This window comes from Apis florea, unplaced genomic scaffold (assembly GCF_048593485.1).
Source record: "Apis florea isolate Af1SG1 unplaced genomic scaffold, ASM4859348v1 contig_2272_pilon, whole genome shotgun sequence".
In the NCBI taxonomy this organism is placed as follows: Eukaryota; Metazoa; Arthropoda; class Insecta; order Hymenoptera; family Apidae; genus Apis; species Apis florea.
The window spans coordinates 5,504,736-5,529,026 of NW_028256549.1; the positions used below are offsets into that span (position 1 = coordinate 5,504,736).

At 20.6% G+C, this 24,291-nt stretch overlaps 3 protein-coding genes and 1 long non-coding RNA gene across 20 annotated transcripts; 2 read left to right on the forward strand and 2 right to left on the reverse strand.

Annotated features, from left to right (window-relative positions):
• Window positions 1-1,205: 1,205 nt before the first annotated feature.
• SecS (Sec synthetase) lies at window positions 1,206-5,192 on the reverse strand. 4 transcript variants are annotated; one of them, XM_031917958.2, is made up of 6 exons: window positions 5,087-5,192; window positions 3,679-3,868; window positions 3,189-3,462; window positions 2,732-3,107; window positions 2,145-2,641; window positions 1,206-2,060 (listed from the first exon to the last, which is right to left on the reverse strand). In XM_031917958.2, the coding sequence occupies exons 2-6, from the start codon at window positions 3,790-3,792 to the stop codon at window positions 1,795-1,797; spliced, it is 1,527 nt and encodes a 508-aa protein (XP_031773818.1). In that variant the 5' UTR covers window positions 3,793-3,868; window positions 5,087-5,192; the 3' UTR covers window positions 1,206-1,794. The 4 variants fall into 4 exon arrangements, with proteins under 4 accessions (XP_031773818.1, XP_012345408.1, XP_003695993.1 ...); XM_012489954.2 differs by lacking the exon at window positions 5,087-5,192 and adding an exon at window positions 4,980-5,076; XM_003695945.3 differs by lacking the exon at window positions 5,087-5,192 and adding an exon at window positions 4,691-4,831.
• On the forward strand, window positions 4,165-22,757 carry Nt5b (5' nucleotidase B). Of its 14 annotated transcripts, none has more exons than XM_086917840.1 (12): window positions 5,078-5,212; window positions 6,880-6,992; window positions 8,893-9,076; window positions 17,293-17,419; window positions 19,067-19,140; window positions 19,226-19,439; window positions 19,525-19,948; window positions 20,050-20,206; window positions 20,291-20,531; window positions 20,596-20,833; window positions 20,926-21,042; window positions 21,136-22,757. In XM_086917840.1, exons 4-12 carry the CDS (start codon window positions 17,343-17,345, stop codon window positions 21,298-21,300), a joined length of 1,707 nt encoding a protein of 568 aa, XP_086773966.1. In that variant the 5' UTR covers window positions 5,078-5,212; window positions 6,880-6,992; window positions 8,893-9,076; window positions 17,293-17,342; the 3' UTR covers window positions 21,301-22,757. The 14 variants fall into 14 exon arrangements, with proteins under 14 accessions (XP_003695992.1, XP_086773961.1, XP_086773962.1 ...); XM_086917839.1 differs by lacking the exon at window positions 5,078-5,212 and adding an exon at window positions 6,114-6,183; XM_086917835.1 differs by lacking the exon at window positions 17,293-17,419 and having other exon boundaries at window positions 4,964-5,104.
• LOC147658429 (uncharacterized) lies at window positions 10,637-11,650 on the forward strand. The gene is made up of 3 exons (XR_015295242.1): window positions 10,637-10,847; window positions 11,034-11,077; window positions 11,246-11,650. It is a non-coding gene; the product is annotated as an uncharacterized LOC147658429 (long non-coding RNA).
• Window positions 22,749-24,263, reverse strand: LOC100864366 (protein FRA10AC1 homolog). Its single transcript, XM_003695948.4, has 4 exons — window positions 23,928-24,263; window positions 23,514-23,682; window positions 23,271-23,430; window positions 22,749-23,181 (listed from the first exon to the last, which is right to left on the reverse strand). Exons 1-4 carry the CDS (start codon window positions 24,032-24,034, stop codon window positions 22,895-22,897), a joined length of 723 nt encoding a protein of 240 aa, XP_003695996.1. The 5' UTR covers window positions 24,035-24,263; the 3' UTR covers window positions 22,749-22,894.
• Window positions 24,264-24,291: the final 28 nt, after the last annotated feature.

Below are 24,291 nucleotides of genomic sequence, written 5' to 3' on the forward strand. Positions count from 1 at the left end.
ACATACTATATTGTTATTTACATAATAGGATCTAATCAGTATGATTTATAACAATTAAAATATATATTAATATAAATATATAAATATATAAGCATTTAAAAAAAACAATTATAAATAATAATTTTTAAACATAAATAACAACAATAGTTTTAATTTAAATAATTATCAGAAGTATTTAAATGTTTTTAAACTTTGTTCTTTAATTTTTGTTAACCTTTATTATATTTGTTGAATATTGTACTGAATGTTAATTGACTTATCTTATTATACTTGAAGTAATGTGTATATTAAAATATTAAGAAATAATTGTCACACAAAGTAATTTATCCAAATTTATCCAAAATTTTTAAAGTACATGTTTTTCTTAATATGTATATATAAATTATTATATGCAATATAAATGCACATAAAAATTTTTATAGACATTTAAAAAAATGATTGTTTAGCAATATAATATGTTTAAATTTGTTGATTTGTTTTATAGGTTCATTATTTTTTTAAAAATATTATAAAGTTAATACTGCTTATTTTTATATAAGAAATTGTAATTGATAACACACACACACACACATATATATATATATATATATATATATATATATATATATATATATATATATATATATAAAATGTTTACAAATTAATATTTGCATAATAACAAAAAATTAAAAATCATAAACCATATGTTTATATCTGTATTTATTTTACAGATTTTAGAGTATTTCTTTTTTTATATTTATATAGTGCTTCTAATTTTTATACACACTTTCTATAATAGTGTGATTAAGCAAGTACTCTATCTACTATAAATCTCTCTTTACAAGTAATATATCCATATGACCATTAATAGAATTATATTTTTAAATGAAAATAAATTTGTTATATTATTTTAATTTCCTAAATAAATTATTTTAAAAAATAAAACCTGTGATATATTTTTTAAAATATAAAGTAATAATTACTAAAATATAATATAATATATATAATATGTATATAATATTGGATAAAACTATTAAAATAATTTTGATGATATTAATTATTCATATAATTAAAATTATCTGAAATGATATTAAAAATATTCAAAATAGTATTTATGAAATATGTTTAAAAAATATATACTTACAGAAAAATGTTTTTAAATATAAATTAATAAAATTTCATCTTATTTAAATTTCATACAATATTACATAAAATGAAAATAAAAATTAATAAATATTCCTCAATGTTTATTTTAAGCAAATATTTGATATATGCATTATTTAAAGAGTGATTATGTATACAACATAAAAAAAGTAATATAGAATTTTGACCACGTTTACCATTTAATATCTTTAAATGAACATATAGAATACTAACATTTTTTTTCTTTGAAAATTAATATTTTAAATATTCTGATGTTAATATTGTTTATATGGAATTTCTTTATTTTATTTTATGACAATTGACGATGTTACAACGCAAGAGGACAGGCGAATCAACACATTTTACTGTTGCATATCTCTTTAAAATATATTTTCATTATTTAAATTTTTAATTCGCAAATAATTTAAAAATATTTACATAAATTTTTAATAAATAGTAATTGATTTCATTTAGAGAAAAATTAAATTATTAATAAATTATATATTTTAGATATAAATTTCCAATAAATAGATCACAAAAATATCACTTATTTAAATAAAAAATAAAAATACTACATTTTCTTTAGAAATATGCAACATGTATTAAGTGTAAGTAATAATTTACTTACAAATTAATGTACTGATTCGACTGACCAGTTGCGTTGATTACAGTTCATTTTCTCAAACTATCCTTACTACTTGCTCGGCTAGTTGAAGCTGTACTAGATTCTCCAGGACCACCAGTACCTCCTGCATCTCCATTAATACTGGATCCAGCAAGAGATGCTGTTGGTGTAACTGGAGCTGAGCGTCTTCTTACTTTAGTCAAAGCTTTATCTAATCGTTGTATAAACATATCCACATCTGATTTCTTCATACCTAAAGCTGCAGCAGCAGTTAAATATGGTACTGGATAATTACTATTATGTGCTCCCCAACCTGATTTAAATGAAATGAATAAGAAATATAATGAATTTCAAACTGCTATTCAAATATACTAGTCACATATTTTTGGTCACATACCTTCAAATTTATGTGAAACAATATGTTTAGATTCTGTTGTTGTTATTACTCTTGTACCACTAACATTGCGAAGAAATAACATCAAACCTAACATTGTAACTTGCTTATTATCATGTTGATGACTTAAACATTGAAGAGTCATCCCTATTGATATAGGATTTCCTTTAGTATCTAGCAACCTTTCATCATGTCTTGCTGCTAATTTTCCAAGTTCTTCTTTTAAATATGAATACATTTCTTTACGTTGTGTTATTAATTGTTTATAACCCGCCATTCCTAAACTTAATAATGTTATCATTACATCCATAATAGAGCTAGCGCTTGCACGACCTGGATACATTTTTGATATGCGATCTAAAAGATTTTTGTCAAATGAACCAATAATTGCACCACCAACTGGCACCAAAAAGTTTTTATCTGTGCTTTGAACGAAAGCATCAACACGACCTTTACGCGATGCTTCTTGTATTAGATGCATACATCTTGTACTCTGTAAACTATAAAAGAATCTTTTAAGTTTTTATTATTAATAAAAGAATATTTTTTTCTATATAAAATACTTAAAAAAATTGTTTATATGAACATACCCATATGCATTATTTATTAAATGAGGAATGTTATATTGTGTACAAAGTGCTGCAATAGAATCAACTGAATCACATGCTCTAGGTGCAAAGCAACTAGTTGTTGTGAGCACACAAGCAACACTTTCACCTAAAGCTGCCATTTGAGATTCAAGTCTTTGCATGTCTGTCTTCAATTCATCTCCAATTATTTTAGTTTCAATAACAATTGGTTCTAATCCAGCTGTGATTATTGATTTAAAGCTTGATTTTTGATCGATTCTAGGCCATAAAACATATTTAGCTCGTGGTCTATCTTGCTTAAACGTTAACATACATAACACCAAACTCATACCAGTAGCCATTGGTGATAAAAAACAACCTGCTATACTTTTTACACCTATAATGAAAAATAAGATTTAATATTAGATGAAATTCAATCAGATAAAATTATTAAAAAGTTTAAATATATTAATCTTACCCATATATCGAATAACTTCAAGTACTAAAGCATTTGTTAATTTATACATTAAGCTACTTCCTGCAGCTTTTGGTTGTACTTCTTCTAAATCACTTGATCTACCTATACCATGACCCATTCGAAAATGTCGCCTTGCAACAATGTTTGATACAATTCTTGCTTCACGTTCTCCAACACTACAATTAGAAGGAAAATTGTTGCTATCCATTTGTGATAAATCTGAGAGAAAAGCTTCTATTGTTGCATCATCCCAACCCTCTTCTGGCCATTTTTGCTATTTTAAGAAAATATTTATTAATATTTATTATTTATATATTATTATAAAATATTATTATATATTATTATAAAATTATATAATATATTATATTATTTATAATTATTAATATAAAATATAGAATAAAATAAAATAGAGATATAATATAGTAGATAAAATAGAATAGAATATAAAATAGAATTAATACATTTATATAAATTTTAAATAAAATCTTACATGTTCAATAAAATGTCTTATAAGATTTTCACGTGCTTTTTTTGCATTTAAACCTTGTTGTACATATGTTGAAGGAATAAGTCTTTCAGCCAAACTAAATGCCTGATTATTCATCTTCTTGATTTTTTTTTAACTTTTTCAAATATTAGGCCACAAATATTAGGAAGTTTGATGTCTTAGCACAGCATTGCTTTTAATAATTAATATTAAATTGTTAGAATATTTATTGAGTTATAGATAATAGGAATTAAATGTTCACTATATAATATAAAGAAATGATATATATTTTTATGAAAGTATTGCTCTTTAATATACATAATGCTAACATAAGTCAATATAAGTCAACATAAATATTTAATATATATTTGTAATAATAATAATAATAATATTGATTTCTCAATTATATTATATTTTAATTAAATATATTATTTAGTGATTAATTTTTATAAACAAAAGGCAAAAATATTGAAGAAAATAAAACACAAATTCTTTATGTAAAAATGAAATTTATTAGAACATTATAATAAATATATAAATACAAAAAATTATTCATCATATAACATAAAAATTAATTAAAAACAAAAAAATAAGTATTCAACGTAAAAAAAATATTGATCACATTTATATATCAATAAAATACTTACAATATAATATCATATAATTTTACAGAATATCACTAAAAATTAATTGTTTAAAAATATGAAAAATATATTTAAAATAGTTACAAATAAACACACACAAATACATTTTTTATTTGTTTAAAAATTTAGCAAATTTAATATAAAACCGATATAGGTTATGTATTTTTATTATATATGGATTAATAATTTTTATAAAAGTAAAAAAAATATAAACAATTATAACATTAATAATTATACAAAATAGTAAATAAATAAAACAATTGTTTTGAATATTGATACAATTTTATGAAATTGCTTAAAAAACAATAGAATAAAAAAAATGGGTTGGGCTACAATGTAATTGTGACGATGCATTAATGACCATGCTCTACCTGAAGCATTCCAAAGACTCCGAGCCATAATTTTATACGTGCATTCAACGAAATCGAATAAATTTACACACGACTTGTATCGTGGTCATTCGGAATTGTCAGCAGGCAGATTGTTAGGTTATGTCGTGTCGAGGTCACTTAAATCGGATTAATTTTACGCAATAGAGAGGATGCAATGTAATTGTTTGATCAGAAGGATCTCAGCACTGCATTTCAATTATTGTTAGTTATACGATGTGTACCGCGGACGCGTGGAGAATTGCAAAAACTACGAATTACGAGATTTTACCTCGAATTATGGCATTCAGACGACAACGGACGGATGGGTTACGCACGGCGCTACGAACGAATTCGTCCGTTGTCTTTGCAGGTCAAAATGATTCGTGTGCAACTTACAATTCAACTATCCAGCAGGTGCATCATTTATTGATAATTATGTATCTTCTTCTTTGTTCCCATTAAAATCATTGATCATCACACGCTGATATGAAAAATGGAAACGTAGCGCAGAACGATTTTTAAGTATGTTGTATATATTTTATAAATTTTTACAATAATTTAAAATTATTAATATATATATTATATATATATATATATATATATATATATATATATTTATCTTAATATTTGTTATATTTTTGTAAAATATTTATTGCTTTTTTATTTGATAATCTTAATATTTTAAGTTAATAATCTTAATATTTTATTTTAGTTTAAGTATATATAGTTTATAATATGAAAATAGTTTATAGCAATATCATAAAGATAAAAATAGTAATAAAATATTTCTTTGTGTAAATTATTTAATTGTTAAGTTATTTTGTTTATAAATTGTTGTTATTTAATTTAAACATTTTTTTTTTAATATTTGTATTTATTTTGTAATATTTTGTAATAGCTTTGTAATGTTTTATATTCAATTTTTTCTAAATTTGTAATTAAAATTTAATTTTTATAAAAACATTTGAATATTTTGATTTGGCGCCATTACATTTTTTTTAATATAAATAATTTTCATGAATATTATATAATTAATTTAATATAAATTTTCATTATTAACAGATATTTTGAAATATTAAAAATTTACTTATTTTTATTTTAGTTGTATACTATTTTACAAAAATATTTTTATTAATTACATGCATCATAATATCAATTATTTATATATTCTATTACATTGCTAAATTATTTATTATATAAAGAAAAAATTATTTTATTATAAAAAAATAATACAATAAAATAAAATACATATTTAATTTATACTTCTGTGCTATGATATTTACAATTTATCAGTTCGAATGAAGTTTATCATATGTCATAAATATTCAATAAATCAGAATTAGTATAGGAATACTTCAAGTTTCTGCATTGGTATACCTGTGTGCAAGTTACACTATTCAATGAATAGAACTTCGTGCGCGGTAGTTTGCATTGTGCCAATAGTGTTGGATTAGTACTCGAATGACAGGTTATCGTATCGGTATTAAACTTAAGTAAGAAAAATATTTTTAATTTGTCTGTCTGTATTTATATAAAAAATTGAATATATTATTAAAAATTTAATTATACTAGATAAGTTCTTTTATATTTTCAATAACGAATTGAATTAACAAATATGATATCTATGGTTAAATAATTTTTTTATTTTTTGTAATAACTTACACAAATATTTTTTGTGATGACTTTTATTTTTATATTTCTGCATTAATAAATAATTTAATAACTGAAAATTGATATTTTCAGCTATTATATATATATTATGTATTTTCATAAATTTTTGTAAAAAAAAAATGATTGATAATTACTATTCAATATTACATACATTATTATATACATATAATAATTTATTTTCATTGTTTCTATTATAATTGTATTTCTATTATAAATGTATTTTTCGTTATTTTATTTTTAATGTATTTATTATAATCATAATTTTTGTACAGTATTTTTTATGATACAAATGTTTATTGTAGTTGAAAAATAATAATTTCAATTATGATGATTCAAATTTATTCAAAGATCTTTAATTATAATATTCTCTAATTATAATAATTTCATTAAAATTAAATCAAAATTTCTTAAATAAAAAACAATAAATAAAAATTATTGAGATTAATATGAAAATTAATGAAAATTTAAAGAAATTGTTTTAAAAAATAAATAAATTCTTTTTTTCCATTTTTTTTCAGTTAATCATGGAATTGGAGAATTGTAATTCTCATGGAGATCATATTTCTACTACACTTCAACATGAAAATGATCCTAGTGGAAATAAAAAATGGTATCGACAAGCTAGTCAAAGGTTAGTGAATTACTTTTTTATGAATTGTATATTTGTATATTTGTAAAATGATAAAAATTTGTTAATACAATTTAAATAAAAAATTTATAAAAAAGAATCAAGATAGAATAATTTACTTAAAATATGTAAATAATCAATTTTATGTCTAAATTTTACTTATAAATTATGATAAAAAAAATTATTTCCATTTCATATAATTATAATATAATAATTATATATATATATATATATATATATATATATATATATATATTTGTTTACTTTAATTTGTCATCATTATTTAAGTTGTTTAATAATTAAAAAAAATTTAATTATTTAAATATTGTTTAATTATTGAGCAATAAATATTGATAATAAAAAGTTTAAGCTGAATAGTATAGTTATTATAATTTTATAATTCAAATACTTTTATTCAATTTGTTTAAATCAACAAAATTTACGATATTTACAAAATTGTCAAGGCTATATAACCAACCTATACACCATTAGAAACAGTTCGATCATATTACTCGAAAATAACTGGTTCAATTTTATATATATGTTTCTATTGCGATCGTGAATGCTATAAATTTTTATAAACAAACTTGATATGCATTAATATATTTCTCTATAATATTCTCATTTCGACATAAGAATTGATTAAAATTGTTAGAAAATATTATATACAATATTTTTTTTGTATTTTCTTAATTTACGCTGTCGAAACTTAAATAGTATAAACATCTATCAGAACATCTTATTGATAATAATGTTTTCTATTCTTCTATTATTTTATTTAAGTAATAACATAAATATTTCTTCGATTTATTTTATATTGTTTAATATTAATTAATGCTAATATCTTTTTAAAATGTATATAGTATTTTATCAAAAAGATCATAGAAGATTTTTATGAAACATTATTTTAATTTTAAATGAATAATGTGCAACTTATATTATAATTTATATAATATTTTGCAAAATTATAACAAAATATATCTTAGACAAAATTATAAAAAAAATAATATTTTAATTATAATTTATAATTTAATTATAATTATACTAATAATTTAATTATATTTAAAGTTTTTTAGTTTATAATAAAAAATAATAAAATAACTTAAACAATAAATTATTTTAAAGAGTTTTATATAATTTATTAATCTATTGATTGAGAATCAAATAAAAATCGATTTTTCAAATTTATTATTTTCTGTTTTATTCATAAATAATAAAATAAAAAGACTATTTTATTTTCATTCGATTATTACAAGTTTCTGTGTATACTTTTCCTTTTAGCTTTCTATCACCATCATACGAATGACCTTACAGCCTTCTTATCTTTGTTACTATTCTCGCCATATTTTGTTGTTTGCTTGCATGAACGTAGCTGAAAATTTTCATTGTGTTCATTACATCGTTGTCATTCACACTAATCAGTTAACATAAATAACTTTGTCTCTTTTTCTGTTTTTCTTTTTTCGAATTGTCTTGTGATCGATTTCCAACAATTCAATCGACACGTTATGAACCGTGAAAATGTGGTTAATGCATCGAACAGAACTGGTAATTCTTTTCTGTTTCTATTCATTAATATTCGTTTTTTTTATTGAACTTACACATACAGTGCGCTTTCTATTGAACGATAAAATATAATATATTATTAATATTTCAATTAGAATGTTTATATTTGTATTGATAATTTGTTAAATTTAGATTTCATAAAATTTCTATCTTCAGCAATTTAAATTTTTTCATTTTTTACATTCTTAATTTTTTTTATATGAAATTATATTTTAATAGAGGAAGAATTATGAATTTAAATCAGATTTCTTTTATAGTATTTTTATAATTTTACACTTTTGTTCTACGATAAAGTTTCTTTGATCAGTAACCAGCGGTTTCGAATGTTCTGGAGCAGGGTATGAAGTCCGGTTCCCGGATGAGTCAAACATCTTTCATGAAGAACCCTTTCATCGATCGATGGTTTGCTTTTCTTTAAATCACAATATAACAATAACCAACAATCATAACGAACAAGATTTGGATAGTTACAATGAGGGTGGCCATGGCATACAAATAGATAAGCGTGAATTAGGTCACAGGTAAATTTTTTTTATTTTATTTTGATGATTCAAGTATATTATTTGAAATATATAATGATTTATTTAGGATTATATTATTATTATTTGTGAATTTTATCAAAACAAAATTTTTATTAATGGTACTAATGACTATTACACTGTGATTATCACAATTATTTAAAGATTTTAAAGGTTTTCTTGATAAAATTGTTAAATATTTATGAGAAGACAAACATCTCTCTCTCTCTCTCTCTCTCTCTCTCTCTCTCTCATTCCTCCCCTCTCCTTTACTCTTCGCTTTCTCCCTTCCACAAGTATGATAATAATGCGCGCATGCGTATCTGTACCTATTTGTAATCACCTATAAGATGTTTAAAAAAATCTTAATAATTTTTAGAATATAAAAATCTTAACATGTTTTCATGTATTAATATTATATATATATATATATATATATATATATATATATATATATATATAAATAGAGAAGATATTTTTCAATGTATTTATAATCTATATTTTATATATGCTTCTTCTTACTGCAATGCAGATGTTAACTCTACATCATAAATAATTTATAGTATCTCTATAAATTTACATTTAAACAAGACATCATTTCAAATCATAATTGAAATTTTTCCATCATGAGTTGATCAGAATTTGATTCCGAAATATATAATAAGAATTATTAAAATGTATTAATTAATTTTATATATCAATATGGTATATATATTCTTGTCTTATTTTTTTATTTTTTTTCAATCTCAAAGTATTTGATATATATATGTATACATATAATAAACAGATTATTTATTGCTGTTATCTATTCTTTTTATTGTTCGCGATGAACTTTATGAAATTTATTCGAATTCTACATTTTATTTACAGAAATTTCCTTTGTTCCGATGTATTCATTTGGTCTTCAATAATGATATCATTTGGTTCGAATCAATTATTTTATTGCGGTTCTTCATTTTAGTTTTTAATAATTCACAAATTTGAAATAGAAAAAGTTGAGTTTTGCAAACCAAATCAATCAAAAATTAAATAACATAATGAAATTATTGATTTATTAAATTAAATTTTATTTAATAATATTTGCAATTTTGGTAACATATTTCAAATGCTATTATTCATATATTATATATTTTATATTTAAAACAATTGGTAATGTATCATATAAGATTTAAAATGATTGATATAAATATTTAAGAAATTATCACATGAAATATTTATTGAAGATACATATAAAAATAGAAATTGATTGATTAAAAATTAAATAAGAAAAGAGACTTAAAAATATAAAGGAAGTAATTGATAATATAATATCTTTAATTTCGATTAGATTATAAAAATAAAATTTTAATTAAGTTTATTCGCTTTTTCTATTGTTCAAATTCCTTTTAACCAAATATTTTCAAATATGTGCCATTAGTATGTTTCAAATTTCAGAGCGTCAGATAATATTTGGTAGAAATATGATAAAAATTTCAAAACAAGATCCGAAGCTTAAATGATATTCATATATATGTACATATACATATACTTAGTCCCTGTTATATAATATAATATAGCAGTTTTGAAACAAAGAAGAAACAGTCTTTTTCGTGTTTTATATATTAGTTCTTCGACTATGTTAAAATTTTCTTTTTGTGTTGTGACTTATATTATATTAGTTCTTCAAATATGTTACAAATGTAAACATAATATATATTTAGGAGAAAGAAATTTTCATGTATTTTTTGTAAACTGTTAACCCTCAAAATATGTCTGAATCAAAAGTGACTCATTGGTAGATTCAAATTTAAATACTTTAATTTTCATATTATTTATTAATTAATATATTAATTTATATATATTATTTTTATGTATTATTATATATATTAATTTATTAATTAATTTATTAATTAATATTATCATTGGCATTAAGTTAATTGATTTAAAAATAACTCGATTGTCAATAAACGTTAATTCGTAGGATATCTTTGAGAAGTTATTCTAGAGGACAAAACAAATACAAAAGTAAGTGTATAAAAATTTCAACGAATCTTATTTCTTAATATAAAAACAATTATAATTTGTATTAGATAAAGTGAGATGTAATAAAGATAAAATTATCTCATTCTATCTTCATCTCGCTTTTAACGTAAACTTCAATTAATTGTAATTTAATAAATATTTATTTTATAGTAACTTTTGTGTTTTAACCTCTATTATCGATCCGATCCTGCAATGTGGAATATATGGAATATGAATTGAATCAAACTTTTGTGATATTATAATACAGCAGTTTTATTATTTTTCATTGAATATGAAAAAATTTTACAATGAATTTGTATCAAGAGCTTAAATGAATTTGTTTATTTATTTTGTACGATTTATTTATTGATTATTGGGATTATTTGGAAATTACATTTCTTGAGTTATTCAAAAATGTTACTTATGCGTTTGTCATATCCGCCGTAAACTATAAATAGTTCACGATAGCCAACAAAAATAAAAGTTTTAATAAACAAAGGAAAATGTTGCTGGTGAACCACATAATAAATTATTATTATTATAATTATAACATAATAAAAAAGAGAATTTAAGCGATGTTTTATATTTATTATTATATATTATAAATTTATAATAATATTTTTTACATAGATAATTTATATTTTTTAGAAAATCTTAAAAAATCTATCATATCATTGTTATTTGTTTAAATAATAGTTTTCATTACATAATAAGATCTTGAACTAAAGAATTAATAGCAGCATTGATTGATACAATGGCATACAAAGTCATATACATTTTAATTTTTTTCAATAGGAATGAAGACACAATATATTATATCATATTAGACTTCTTTCAAATTTAATTTGTTCATTTAGTCATTTAAATAATAAATAAATTTTAAAATCTGATTGATTTACTATTATTTTTTATGTTCTGAGAAATAGATATAATGTATATCAATTTTTAAAATCATTAACAACCACTGTCTTATAATATTTTTTAAGATTTGAAATTAAATTATAGATTTTCTAAAATAATTTTAAAAATATTAGAATATCAGAAATTGGTTTAATATCTTAATTATTTTAATAATATCTTAATTATTTGTCATAAATATTAGTCCAACCAATTAAGTGAATTCAAATATTATAATCTCTAATGCTCGAGTTTCCAAAAATTATTTTTTAATTAATATTATGAATTTCTTTTTGGTAATATTATCTTCGGTATATTTTTATGCCGAAATTGAAATTATAGAAGAATTTTATAAAAAAAAGATAAATAAAAATAAAAAGAAAGATTAACAAATTAATCTTAGATATTAAAAAAAAATTTTTTACAAATAAAAATTAAAATTTGAAATTGATCTTAACTTGTGTAAAAAAGTTGTGAGAATATTTTGGTGAAAAAATAAAATTTTTTATATTATAAATATTTATACTATATAAAGTAAAGTATCGAAATGCAATTTATTTAAAAAATTCGGAAAATATTGAAAAAGAGTGATTTTAATATAAATTAAATATGATGTATACGTTTATTATTGATACCATTGAGAGCAAGTCGTTACTTAAACAAAGCAAAAGGCAATGGGTAAATGCGCTTTTAGTTATGTTTAGAATTTAATTTTAGCTAGCATCTAAGTAGATGAACGTGTGCGCATGTATCACAGTTACGATTTAAATAGTGATCTTGATTTCGAACTGTATAAAACAATTTTATTGATAACAATATTAAAAAAAAAAAATTATGATATGATATTGCGGTAAACCACTATCATTAATTTTTTTGCTTATCAAAATATCATGTGTTCAATGAAAGAAGCTTATTTTTAATTTATTTTTCATTTTTATTTTGTTATATTTCTTTAAATTTTGGAAATTTATTTTCTTTTAATCTATTTATTCAATAAATTTTATTTTTCAATAAGATGTAAGATTTTCTTGTGTTCTTTAATTATTATCTATTCTTATTTGTACTCGAAATGAAATATTATTTTCATTATATTCATTCTATTATATAATATTATTTTATATAATATTGTGCAAATAATGCAATAAAATTTAAGATAAAGATATTTTAAATTCTCTCTAAAAATATACAATATCAATATAAGTTATTTGAATCTATTAAAATATATTTTTTTTATTTTTACCAAGAAATAATTTATTTCCATGACAAATTTTTTACGGAAATTTCCTAAATTGTTTAGTGACCTCTTTTTTATTGAGTAACTTGTGTACGATATAGAAATGAATAAATAAAATGAAAGTATGAATGATATACAGCTTAACGGAAACTTATATATATATATATATATATATATACGTGAATCTTCATATAATGCTTGACCGACTTAACTAAAAGTCGATAGCATGAAATAAGTAGCAAAAGAAGTTCATATTAAAACAATTAAAAATTACACTAAATTACATTGAACTTGTAGCTTTTATAGTGATCATTAATCTTGTTTAATTTCTTTTAAATTCGAATATACACGCGAAGATTTATTTTCTTATTATTTCGATAAAATATATTGAATTTTTTTTCTTTTATATAAAAAATATATTTTTATATAAAAAAATCATTCTCTTTATTAATTCCCAATATTAATAATTGTGAATATATTTTATCATATACTGATAAATGAAAAACTGGAGTTTTTCTTGAAAATATAGTAAAAATTATCTGTATGATTATCTATATTTTACATGTATTGATAGAAATTTTAATAAAAATTAGGTTGTATATATAAACGAAACACAAGTTAAAATGACTCACAATAAGTGTGATAATAAATGGACAATTTATACTACATATTTTATTTGTTTAATAAATAAAATTATTAATAAAATTTGATTTATTAATTATAATTTCAATAGAATAAAATACATGGTTAATAATCATGACTGAAATATTAAATATTCTGCAAAAATTGATAATACATAGGCAGAATAATGCTCATAAATTATTCTGATTTTAAGTTGTAAATATTATAAAAAATTTTTATATATTCACAATAATACTTTCAATTTTTTTTTAAATATTTCATTAATTTATTATTTTTATATTATTTTTTTATATATTATTCCATTTCTTGAATTTTATTATTATTTCTAATTATAAATATTCATCTTAATAAATAAAAATTTTGTGATATAATTAGAAACAAAATTTTGAAAACATTTACATATAACATAAATAGAAGTCTACTATTGAAAACAAAATGATTTTCTTAAAATAGGACCAAATCATTTAAATTTTTTCGAGAAGTTAGAAAAATTAATTTATTTATATATATTGTATAAAAATATTTTTAAGAAAATTGTAATTGATCGGAATTACGAAGAAAATAATAAATGTTGCTTTTTATTACTTTCTTATCTAAAATAAAAATTAAAAAGATAAGTTTGAACTGAGATATATATCTCACTTATATGTTGAAATTTTCATCGAGATCAGTTAGTATTGCTATCAACTATAAATAATTAAAAATAATAAAAATCACAAAACTTTCATAATAAATTTTTTTCTTTTTAAAGATTTTTATATTTTTAGTTGTTATGTTAACTGATTTTGATGAAATTTTATAATTAATATACTAATTTTGCAAAATATATATTTTAAATTTTTATTATTATTTTTTTTGTGATTTTGACTAATTGTAATTGTAACTAACTTTTTAAAAAACAATTTTTATACGTTATGTATAAAAATAAAAAAAATTAATTTTAACTTCTAAAAAAAAAATTCAACTTAGTTCATTTTAAAAAAAAATTATTGTTTTGTTAAATATTTTCATTCGCTATTATTCATCACTGATCATTTGTAAATGTTTTAAATTATTCGAGAAATAAAATCTTTTTAAGAATTAATTGTGTAGAAAGTTCCATCGAATGTTAATCCAAATATTTTATTGACATTTTATACATAAATTATATTTATACATTTTTTATGTTTTTTTAAATAAATGAAATGAAAATTTAAATATATATGTATTATTCAACATTATAAACAATGTTTTACGAAACAAAACAGAAATTTTTTATGAAAAATAACATGTTACTGTAACGTATAAATTATAGAAAAATTTTATATATATATATAGATATGATAAATATATAAAAATTTAAAAAAATTGAAACATGCATATCATTTTTAACTATTTTTTTAAACAAGACATTTTTTTCCTATATTTATTTATATTAAATTTAATTATGCTAATATTGTAATATTATATATTATATGTTATAATATATATATTGAAAATATATTAAAAATAATATTATTAAGATGCAAATTATTATTATATAATAATGATAAAGAACAAAGATCATAGTTCATTTCTGGCACGAATCATGCTTCATTTTATTCTCAAATATGAGGCAACGTAAATAAGTATGACCATGAAATTTTAATTACAACGACATTTAATCCTATTTTAAGCGTGTTTCTTTATACTCGTTATACATCATTAGAGAAATATTCATATATTATAAGTAATAAGTAATTATAGTATTATAGTTCTATAGTAACTGAAAGGGACTGAATTTCTGTTCTGATGAATTAATTTTTATCTACACATATTACTTGTTATTACGTTACTTGGTAAGTCAAGAATCAGTTGACGTTCGATCATCGAACGGATCAGATCGTAGTTTTCTGTCACGCGACTTTCACGTGTATTACACGTTCCCATTTTTATGTTAACAAAAGTGATTATTTTTCTGGTGTTTTTATACAAATATATGTACAATTGTGTTTAAAGTATTGATATTTGATATTTTTCTAAAAAAAATTCAGTGAATAAAAAAGATTAGGACTAATAAAATTATTAGATAATTGTAATTAAAGTTAATTATCTTTGGAATACAAACACTAGCAACACGGTAAAACAGATACTATGTAAAATACGCATGCGATAATATAATTATACTATTTATATTAAAGTAAAATTAATTAAGTATAAAATTTATAGATTTAAAATAAATCCATATGTTCATTTTGACTGATTGTTGAATCAAAACAACAAAAATTATATTAATTAATTATTAAATGTTCATTTTATCAAATAACTTAATTTTATTTTTTTAGAATTGGTATTATCTACATATTATAATATATATAATTATTCTTTTTATTTTTTATTGAAGGCATCAAGTTTCAGACATCCCATAATCTATCAAAATTATGTAAAGTAAAATTTCTAAAAATAAAATTTAATTTTGAAAAAAAGAAATTATAATCTGAATAAATTATTAAAATTTGTTTCAATTTAATAGAATATTTAATTTTTACTTCTTTAATTTTTAAATTGATCGTAATGTAGTCTCTAAGAAGTATTAACTACATTATGTTATTAAGTATACATACATACATTCTTAAATTTGAATGGAATAGAACTTTTGATTGTTAAAAGACACGTTTAATCAAGATAATATGGATAAATAGCATTAATGAAATTAGTTGCTTTGTAGATATCGCTTCTTGGAATAATTTCAACATTCAGCGTACCATTGACATTCAACGTAAATTACATATTATTATTATATAAATATCTACAAATGATTAATATATGTTTTTTTTTATCAATTAATGATAATATTAATATTTTTCATTGTAATATTATCAATATTTACAATGATATATGTTTATTTATAATAGATATATCGATCTTAACTTTAAACTTGAACTTGTAGTGAATTATTAAAAAAGAAATTTGCTAATTTATTCAAAAATATTTTTTTATGATGAAATTTATATTAACGTTCTTGTTAATGTTTCGATTTTTTTTTAATATACCTTTTAGTATATTACTTTATTACATATTTCATTATTTTACTTACGAAACTGATCGCTGATATAATAAATTGTTTTGATTAAAATTAATAATAAAAAAAAAATGCGTATCTTTAAAAATAAAATTGCAACAGATCTTTGATTCTGCAATTTAATAGGCATTCAAATAAGCATTCAATACATTTTTACAAAATCATTACGATTATGTCAATTTATACTTATAAATATTTTGACATACGTATGACAAAAATTATAGATAATAAAACAATAGCAAGAATAACAAATTAGTCATGCTACGATTAAGAAAATAAATAAATATCATGAAAATTTACAAAATCAAAATTAAACATCTTGTTTTCGTTTTAAATTCATTAAGCTTTCCGTATATTCATTTTATCGATTCCCATTCTATCGAAGCTGTTATTACCGACTAACAGGTACGCATATCGATCACGAGGTGCTGATGATTATTTGAAAATAGCACAAAATGTGGCTGAAGGATGTGAATGACGACGTCTTACCGGCTGCGATTTTCGTGAACTCGCGAAGCTGCGTCCAAAACGAGTAAGTTCCTCGTTTTTTCTCTTGTGTTAGAAAAAATTGATCATAATTCAGATCAGCTGATAAATTATCGCATATATTTCTGTCATACGAGAAATAATAACATAAAATTAATATATGATTTAAGAGTAAACGTGGAATATTATTATGTCAATATCTGTTATTTATTTTTAAAATAAATCACTCGAAAATTCAATATATTTAATATTTTTGATAATTTCTAAAGCTTCATTTCATCAAATTAATTTTTTTATAACTAGAAATAAATCGATTAATATTTCAGGAATCAATATCGATATCTATAAAAATCATAAACAACATTCGATATAATCGAATTTAGATCGATAAATAATATTATGCGTCTTTTACTATTAAAAATATTCTATATAATGAAATTTTATTGATTTAAAGAATTGATTTGTCAGTACATATTTTTTATGTTAAAAAATGTTGAAACTAATATACATTATTTCGATCTTTTTTTATTGCATTAATAACTTATCATTATTCATTTTTATTAAGTGTGCAGTTGTTGAAATTATGAATCTGATATAAATTGATGCGATTATCGACCGGATAACATCTATCATTCTTTTCATAAATGAAACTGATGGCTATAATAAATCTTTTCCTGCCTTATTTAGTCAACATAATATATGTTATCTATTTTTATATATATTATTGATATTTTTATAAATTTTATAAACAAATATTATTTTCCTAAAATATAATATATAAATTTTTAACTTTAATTCTGAATTTTATATATACATACACTTTATATATTTGACATAAACATTTTTTTTTTTTTTTAAATTATAGTTATATATAAGCAGCATATATAATTTCATCTTATTTTTCATCTTATTATGTAATAAAAAATATTTAAAGTAATTACAATATTTATAACATTTACAATAGACCGAATACGTTAAAATTGTAAAAAAAGAAGAAAGATTTAATAAAATATGCAAAATACTAAATAATAAAATAATTAATGAAGAATTTTTTTTTATTTTAAATAAAAAAATATTTGCAATAACAATAACAATTGAAATAAAATATTCTTAACCTTTAAATATATATTCTTATTTAAATTTTAAATGTATAATCTTGTTTAAAAAGACAAAATATTTTATTATATAATATATAAAAATTTTTATTTGAAAAAAAAAAGATATGAATGATATGGATATGAATTTAAATGATATAAGAAAAAGTAGTGATTCCGATATAATGAAGATACCACGCGATATAATAAAGATATTATTTTTTGAAGGAGAGGTTCCAGAAATATTGCTTAAAACTCGAGAAATTGCGGTAAACAGGTAATCTTAGATATAATAACAAACACAATCTTAAAAAATTCGATTTTTTAATAAAAGAATAAATTTCTTAAATATATTTTATGTGAAAAACTCTCGTTTTTCTGTTAATTGATTATTTTTATAATTGAATTATAAAAAAATTAATTAAAAATATATTTTTTATATTTTTATTTATATTTATTATATTATATTTATATTTTTAAAAATAAATATTTTTATTGATTGTTTATATTTTGTTGTAAATATAAATATAAAACTATTTGATTGTATAAAAATAGAGAAACAAATAATTAAAATTTATTATTATTTACTTCTGTTACAGAATTTTTGTGAATCGTAGTCTTCATTTAGAAAATATCAAGTTTTATGGCTTCGATATGGATTACACTTTGGCAGGTAAATAATATTTAATTGTGATAATATGAATGGTATATTAATATTTTTGTATAGTTTAATAAAAAAAAATTGCAATATATTTTAGAATACAAATCACCAGAGTACGAACAATTGGGTTTCACATTGTTGAAAGATCGTCTAGTATCTTTGGGATATCCAGAAGAAATTAAAGCATTTGAATACGATCCCAGTTTTCCGGTGCGAGGATTATGGTTTGATAGTCTTTATGGAAATCTTCTTAAAGTAGATGCTTATGGGAATATCTTAGTTTGCGTTCACGGTTTCGAATTTTTGAAACAGTAAGAGTAACATTTCGAATATACATCAATTATCTTATCTAATTTTTAAAAATGAATATTTAAAATGTTTTTTTTTATGTTCCAGTTCACAAGTATATGAGCTTTATCCGAATAAATTTTTACAATTAGATGAGTCCAGAGTATATGTGCTCAATACGCTATTTAATCTTCCCGAATCATATTTATTAGCATGTTTGATAGACTTTTTCACGAATTCGCGGCAATATATACCAGACAGAACAGGGGTAAAAGAGGGAGAACTTACGATGACTTTCAAAAGCATATTCCAAGATGTTCGAAACGCAGTAGATTGGATACATCTTCACGGTAATTTAAAAACAAAAACAATGGAAAATTTAGATCTATATGTGAAGAAAGACAGGAGACTACCAATGTTTCTTAATAGGATTAGAGAAAGCGGGGCAAAAATATTTCTCTTAACAAATAGCGAGTACGTTTTTACTAATAAAATTATGACTTATCTCTTCGATTTTCCACATGGTGCAAAGGTATATATTTTAATATAAAATATAAAATATAAAAAATCTATTTTAGTAGATAATAGAAATATGATAATAGAAAGATGAATTAATGTATCTTTCATTTTAAGCCTGATGAACCTCATAGAAATTGGAAAACATATTTTGATACTATAGTAGTAGATGCTAGGAAACCACTATTTTTTGGTGAAGGTACAATTTTGCGACAAGTAGATACTAAAACTGGAGCCCTAAAACTTGGCACGCACAAAGGTCCACTCCATACAGGTAAATTTAAAATTTTAATATATTAAAATTAATATTATGTTTTAACATAAGATCGTAATAAAATATGCATTTTATCTTCTATAGGAGAAGTTTATTCAGGAGGTTCATGTGATGTATTCACTGAATTAATAGGTGCAAAAGGCAAAGACGTATTATATATTGGTGATCATATTTTCGGTGATATATTAAAAAGTAAAAAAATTAGAGGATGGAGAACATTTTTAGTAGTACCTGAACTTGTACAAGAGCTTCATGTTTGGACCGATAAATGTCAATTATTTGCCGAGTTACAAAATTTAGATGTTATGTTAGGCGAAATGTACAAGTAAGAAAAAAATTATTATTAAAGATTAATAATAACTTTTATGAATAATACTTTTTTTCTATAGAAATTTAGATAGTAGTACAAAAGAAAAACCAGATATTTCCAAGCTACGAACATCTATAAGAGATGTTACTCACAAAATGGATTTAGCTTATGGAATGATGGGTTCATTATTTCGTAGCGGGAGTAGACAAACCTTTTTCAGTAGTCAAGTTGTAAGGTATGCTGATCTTTATGCAGCAACTTTCTTAAACCTCATATATTATCCATTCTCGTATATGTTTCGAGCTCCTGCTATGTTGGTAAGTTAATTAAAAATATTTTCTTCTATAATTTATTAATTTTCGTATTTTTTTTTTTTGATTGAATATTTGTAATTAATTTTAATATTAAGATGCCTCATGAGAGTACAGTAGCTCATGAACAGAGATTTGTTATGGAAACACCAATGATTAGTCGATCTCGAACATTCAAGCTTAATGATGAAGAAGAAGAACAAAATAATCCTACCGTATGTAAACTCCAAAAGTTTCTTTTTTAATATACATATACATATATATATATATGGAATGCAATTATAAATGTCAATGTTATTAATTATTAGAAAACTTTGTGTGTGGATTATTCCAATAATCAAATACCTCATGCAAGGCCTGAAACACCACGTAATGTGACGCATACACATGATGAAGATTGTAGTGATGAGGATAGTGATTCACAAAAAGCAAACCATGTAAGATCATGTACAAAAAATTCTAATTGTAAATGAATTATTTTTATTATCGTTTGTTTTGAGTATATTTGTTCTCTCTTTTAACAATATTATAAAAGGATTGAATACAATCCTAATACATAAATATTTGTGTTTAAAATTCAAATCATAGAATAATAACTTTCTATTATATTTCATTCCTTTATAACAAAAATTACTACATAACTTCCATTATATTGCATGAAATATTAATGAATTTACGCTTTTTTTTAATAATGTAATAATGTTTATATATACATATATATTTCAGAATGAGTATAATATTATATATGAATATATAATATTAATATATGGAAAGTAAAATTATTGTCATATAAAAATTTACAAAATGCAATATAAATTAATTTATATAATTTATAAATTTATAAATTTATAAATTTCTTTATAATTTAAATTAATAAATTAAATATATATAAAGTAGTATAAAATATATATGAAAATAATTTAAATATTCATATACAAGTTATAAATTAATATTAGAATTTAGAAATTAATCAAATAGTTATTCATTCTTTTATATCAATAACAAATTTTTGATAAAGAATAAAGATAATAATAAATTGACATATTAAACATTAACATAACATAAATAATTTTTTTTAATTATATTCTTCAAATATACAATTCTTACAGAAATTGGTATTCATAGAAATATTTACAATATAGAAAAAAAAAAATTTTTAAAATTGAATTTATTAATCTTGAAGAGTTGAATTTATCAATCTTGTTATATGTTGTAAATAATAAATGTTTTTATATATAATTGAAAATAATGTAAATTCGAATATTAGGATAAACTTTTTATATCAAATTTTATTGATTTTATTACTTAGTAAGATTGATAGAAAAATAATGAATTCAAAATAATGAATTATTATTAATTTTTTCTTGTATAGTTGAATGTAAAATTATACATATTTAATATTTTTTTGTAATATTTGTTTGTTTGTAAATCGTAATAAAGATATTAGATTATTTTGAAAAAATAAATAAATATTCCTTATATACAATTATATACAAATTAAAAAAATAAAATAATTTTTATAAGTTATAAATATTAAATAAATATTTTATTTTATGATTTCAATTATAAAATAAAATTTTAATTTATATTATCTGTTAATGGAATAAATATATCAACAATAATAAAAGAAATAAAAATTGTATTCAAATTGTATAATTTATTTCATTAACAATAATGTATATATGAAGATTGTTAAAAATTTTTGATTGCAAAGTAAATAATTGTATTTATTTATTATACAATATATATGTATATGTATAAATTTACGTATTATCTGGTGCTAGATTTTTTCATACTTTTAATGTAAGTAAAAATGAACAATAGCTATTTTGTGTGTAAAAATTAAAAAATATGTATATTAAATCTTGTTATCATGATGGTAAACTATGAATTATATGTATCAATTGAAATAAAAATATGATAACTGTAATTGTTATATTTATTTGAAAATGAATTTAACTTTTTTTTAATATATAGAAATTCTTATATTTTTTAAACAATATAACAAAAATTAATGATTTTATAGATATTGCTAATATTATTTTAATTATTAAAATAAATTGTATTTTAGATTAGTAGATCTGCTAAATATTCTTCAAATTCTTCCTCTCTTGTTTTTTCCAAATCTTCAATTGGTTTTTCTTTCCAAATTTTAGATTCATCCTTTTCTTCAATTGATTTTTCAATGTTATTTATAGCTTCATTCTCTTCAATTTTAATTTGAACTGTAGAAGTACTAGGTGTATTATTAGATGTTCCTATATTTGTTCCTAATCTTTTTAATATTTTATGTTTTTTTGCTTCTCTTTTTTGGGATCTATAATTTAATTTCATGGAGCATTCAGGACACAATCCTTAAAATTTATATTAATAATGAATTTATATTTCATCTATATTTTTATATTTTAGATACAAGAATTTTGAATAAATTGAAATAACTTACTTAATTTGACAAGAGCGTTCTTTTTTTGACCATGCTCTATATAACCAAAATTTACTTCCCAAGATTTAAGTTGTTCCTTATTTTTACATTTTTTATTTCCACATTCAAATTGTCCTTTACCAATGATAACTTCTTTTTCTGTTCTCCATCTTAAGGCAACCTATTTAATATTGATTTTTAGAATTGAATTTAAAAACGTTTTGTTAGATCAAATCTATATTATATTAAATCTATACAATTTACCTTGTTTTGCTTATAATATGTTAAATCTGCTATACAATATTCTTTAAACAATTTATCGTAATATTTCTTTGCCAAACGAGCACCCCATGTATTTGGTTCATCTTTATCTTGATCCCATAAAAATCTATGGTTTTCTTTAATGACATCATAGTCTGTCTTGTCTCGGGACCTCGAAACACAGGCCGAAACGTCAAGAGCTGCTTGTTTTAGAGTTTACAAAGCTGTCATTTCTTTATCATTTATTTTTATATTATATATATTTTTCTAATATTTGAATATATTTTTTATTAAATTTTTACATTTTGAATCAATATAAATAAAAAGATATTAATTTATATGCGAATTATACAATATGGTTATGATTTCAATAATGATATAAAAATATATGAAATCAAATTAAAAAATTTAACATACGTGTCTCGTTCTAAAGATGATACCGAACCTCCATATAATGTAAAATAATCATTAATAAGTTTTTTATGTCTATCATAAGCTGATAAATATGAATAAGCCGGAAACATGTTTTCTTCTTATAAAACTGCTTTTATTTCAAGTTCAAGACGTAACGTTGAAATATTAATTAAAATAGATATATTTAATCAATAATTCGTTTTAAAACAAGGTAAACTATATTTATCAAACAAATAGTGCTTCACTAAAAACAAATATATAAATACTTCACATTTGTTGCAAATTCTATTTTTCTTCAATATGACAATATTCTAAATTGTTTTTTATATTATACGATCTATACTATATGTGAACTACTTTTAAAAAT

Bases quoted from the DNA above. Each gene is read 5' to 3' on its own strand.
- SecS (XM_031917958.2), bottom strand. From the start codon at position 3,792: ATGAATAATCAGGCATTTAGTTTGGCTGAAAGACTTATTCCTTCAACA. The intron at 3,108-3,188 runs GTAAGATTAATA...TTTTCATTATAG, and splicing joins TGAAGTTATTCGATATATGG to GTGTAAAAAGTATAGCAGGT. The intron at 2,642-2,731 runs GTATGTTCATAT...ATTCTTTTATAG, and splicing joins TTAATAAATAATGCATATGG to TTTACAGAGTACAAGATGTA.
- Nt5b (XM_003695944.4), top strand. From the start codon at position 4,925: ATGTGTACCGCGGACGCGTGGAGAATTGCAAAAACTACGAATTACGAG. The intron at 20,207-20,290 runs GTAAATTTAAAA...TATCTTCTATAG, and splicing joins CAAAGGTCCACTCCATACAG to GAGAAGTTTATTCAGGAGGT. The intron at 20,532-20,595 runs GTAAGAAAAAAA...TTTTTTCTATAG, and splicing joins ATGTTAGGCGAAATGTACAA to AAATTTAGATAGTAGTACAA.
- LOC100864366 (XM_003695948.4), bottom strand. From the start codon at position 24,034: ATGTTTCCGGCTTATTCATATTTATCAGCTTATGATAGACATAAAAAA. The intron at 23,683-23,927 runs GTATGTTAAATT...CTGTGTTTCGAG, and splicing joins TCATCTTTAGAACGAGACAC to GTCCCGAGACAAGACAGACT. The intron at 23,431-23,513 runs GTAAATTGTATA...AATATTAAATAG, and splicing joins CATATTATAAGCAAAACAAG to GTTGCCTTAAGATGGAGAAC.